Below are 2,466 nucleotides of genomic sequence, written 5' to 3' on the forward strand. Positions count from 1 at the left end.
GCCGGAGCCTGTAGACCTGGCCGCTGGAGCCGATGCGCTATAAAGCGAAGCCGGCGCCAGCAAGAGGACCCCGCCCAGGGATGGCCGCGGCTCGCCGCGCAGAGTCTGCGGGGGCGCCCCGCTGCGTCCGCGGCATGGAGCCTGCGCCCGGGGGCAGCCGCCGGGGAGTCGTGGAGCTCCGGGAAGAACTGCAAGGTGAGTGCCTGGACCGGGACAGGTGCTTTGGGCAACTCCAGGAAACGTCCTTTCCCTGGGAGAGGCGGGAGCACGGGACGCCGCTGCTGCGCCGCCGCCTTCGCTGCTCTCAGCTCGCGGGCCTGCGCCTCCCTCTGCCCCCCGCCCGCCCCCCGCCCCCCGCCCCCGGCCCCCGGCCCCCGCCGCCCGCGCTCCCACGCCCGGATGTGTCTCTTTTCCTCTCCGGAGACGAAGCCCTCCGCGATCTCAGGGATGGGAACAGGAGGAGACATCGTCGAGGAGGATCGAAGGTCCGAAGCTGAGCAGGGAGCAGCGGACGAAGGAGAACAAGGCCAGGTTGGCGCAGGAGCTCGGGGCCCCGTGGACCCGGAGAAGGAGGAAGGCGGCGGCGGCTGGGAGCCCCCGCAGCAGGAGCAGCAGCTTCAGGAGCCCTCCCACGTGGCCCCCGAGGGTCTGCAGCCCCGCGACAGGCAGCCGGGCCTCCCCCGCCACACGTTCACCGGGTTGCGCCTGAAGGGGCTGGAGAGCGTTTTCCAGCGCACTCAATACCCCGACGTGTTCAGCGCGCGGTAAGCCGCTTGCTCTGGAGGCGCCCGGTGCTCTAGGGCGCTCGGGCTCCTCCGTCCAGTCCCGGGGCGCCTGCGGGGCTTTCCCGGGTCTCTTTCCCTCCACTCCAGAGCCAGAGCTCCCCAGCGGGCTCCAGGCCACTGGAGTCTGCCCGCCCTTGAGCCCGCGGTGGGGGCGATGCCCACCGCGCATCAAGGGAAATGTCTGCAGGCAGTACAGCAGTGGCTCAAGCCAGGGAACTTTGGCCGCGCTCCTGTTTGGGGAAAGCGGGTTCTGTTGGATCAGGACGGATCAGGGGGAGGAGAGTGAGGCACCGTCGTGCAAGTGCACGGCTGGATCTTGCCTTAACTTACAAGGGTGATCCTTTGGTCCTCGTGGAATTCTCGTGCATTAGTCTTGAGTTTGAAACCCTACCTTAAGAATCGTGAATCCTGAGTCCTGAGTTTCTCAGCGCTCCCTTAAGCTTTGCACACAAAGGAAAATCGCCCCTGAAGCCAGGCTGGAGCTGGCTGTGACCCAAGCGCACAATGCTGGGGCATTTGGGAGGAGAGACGCTGGGAAGCCAGCATGAAATGCGCATTGTCTATCTCGCGACCCCCACGACTCCCGATAGTGACTGTTTGCCATTTTCTCCCCTCAGAAAGGAGCTCGCCTTCCTCCTGGATGTGGCTGAACCCAGAGCGCAGGTCAGTGAACCTGAACACGGCGATTCTGCAGGGCCGCCGGTCTAGAACCTGCTTCAGGACTTGGACACTTTGGTTCTAGTCGTTCTCACCTTGTTGTTTTTTGTTGCCCTTTCCATGTCTGGGGAGCGAGTTTTGAAATGTGGGGGCTTTGGCAAGTGGAACCTGGGATATGTCGGGCCCCGCCTATGGAAATTGCCCATTCTCAGAGGGAGCGTGAGTTCCTAAAGGGAAAACAATAAAATCCAAGAGAACCCAACCGCTTCTCCTCTTCTCTGTACAAAATGAAAGATGAGTAAAGGTCAGTCCTTCTCACAGTGCTGGTATCTTTTCGGCAGCACTTCTGCGTGGAGTCATGTCGGGGCTCAGTGTCCTTTGGGAAGGATGCACCTTCATGCACCGAGGGCCTAGGTGAGGAGAGGGGTCAGCTGTTTTCACTGACGTCAAATGTTGAACACCGGGCCCGAGCTCTTAGCTACATGAGTGAATTTAGGAATATTCAGGCCCTGGGGTCAGGGAGTAACCCACACCCAGAGATCACACTACACGAGTCACGCCTGTGTGTTTCCTGATGCCGGGAGCCTGGCGGGCGGGGAGACAGCGGGAAAGTCCAAGGGCCTGGTCCTCCTGCTCTTGCTGTCAGCCTGTAGGAAAGCAGGGCAGGAAGGGGCAGCCCGACAGTTTCCCTTTCCGCAGTGCTTCCGTGTGTCAGACTGGAAAGGTTGCTGAGAGGGTGACATCGTGGCGGAGGCTGGGAGGCAGGTGTGCCAGCTGGAACTCTGTCTCAGCATCGCAACAGACAGAAACGATGTTGAATCAGGTTCCACTGACCTAATAAGGGTGAAAAGGTTAGAGAAGAGTTCCTTACAGTCCCACTTCTACCTACAGATGTGGCACAGGTTCCACTTTAGGACTGAGTATTCTCCTGAGGAATTTCTCACATCTAATGATAGACATATATATGTACATGTCTGGCGTGTGCGTGAGGAAGATTGGCCATGAGCTAACATCCGTTGCCAAT

General features: G+C 60.6%; 1 protein-coding gene across 1 annotated transcript; it reads left to right on the top strand.

The window, feature by feature from the left end:
* The first annotated feature begins 404 nt into the window (after nt 1-404).
* LOC131403288 (rhox homeobox family member 1-like) lies at nt 405-1,704 on the top strand. Its single transcript, XM_058537534.1, has 2 exons — nt 405-764; nt 1,403-1,704. Exons 1-2 carry the CDS (start codon nt 448-450, stop codon nt 1,491-1,493), a joined length of 408 nt encoding a protein of 135 aa, XP_058393517.1. The 5' UTR covers nt 405-447; the 3' UTR covers nt 1,494-1,704.
* Nucleotides 1,705-2,466: the final 762 nt, after the last annotated feature.

Source organism: Diceros bicornis, unplaced genomic scaffold (genome assembly GCF_020826845.1).
Source record: "Diceros bicornis minor isolate mBicDic1 unplaced genomic scaffold, mDicBic1.mat.cur scaffold_653_ctg1, whole genome shotgun sequence".
Classification (NCBI taxonomy): Eukaryota; Metazoa; Chordata; class Mammalia; order Perissodactyla; family Rhinocerotidae; genus Diceros; species Diceros bicornis.

Bases quoted from the DNA above. Each gene is read 5' to 3' on its own strand.
- LOC131403288 (XM_058537534.1), top strand. From the start codon at position 448: ATGGGAACAGGAGGAGACATCGTCGAGGAGGATCGAAGGTCCGAAGCT. The intron at 765-1,402 runs GTAAGCCGCTTG...TTCTCCCCTCAG, and splicing joins CCCGACGTGTTCAGCGCGCG to AAAGGAGCTCGCCTTCCTCC.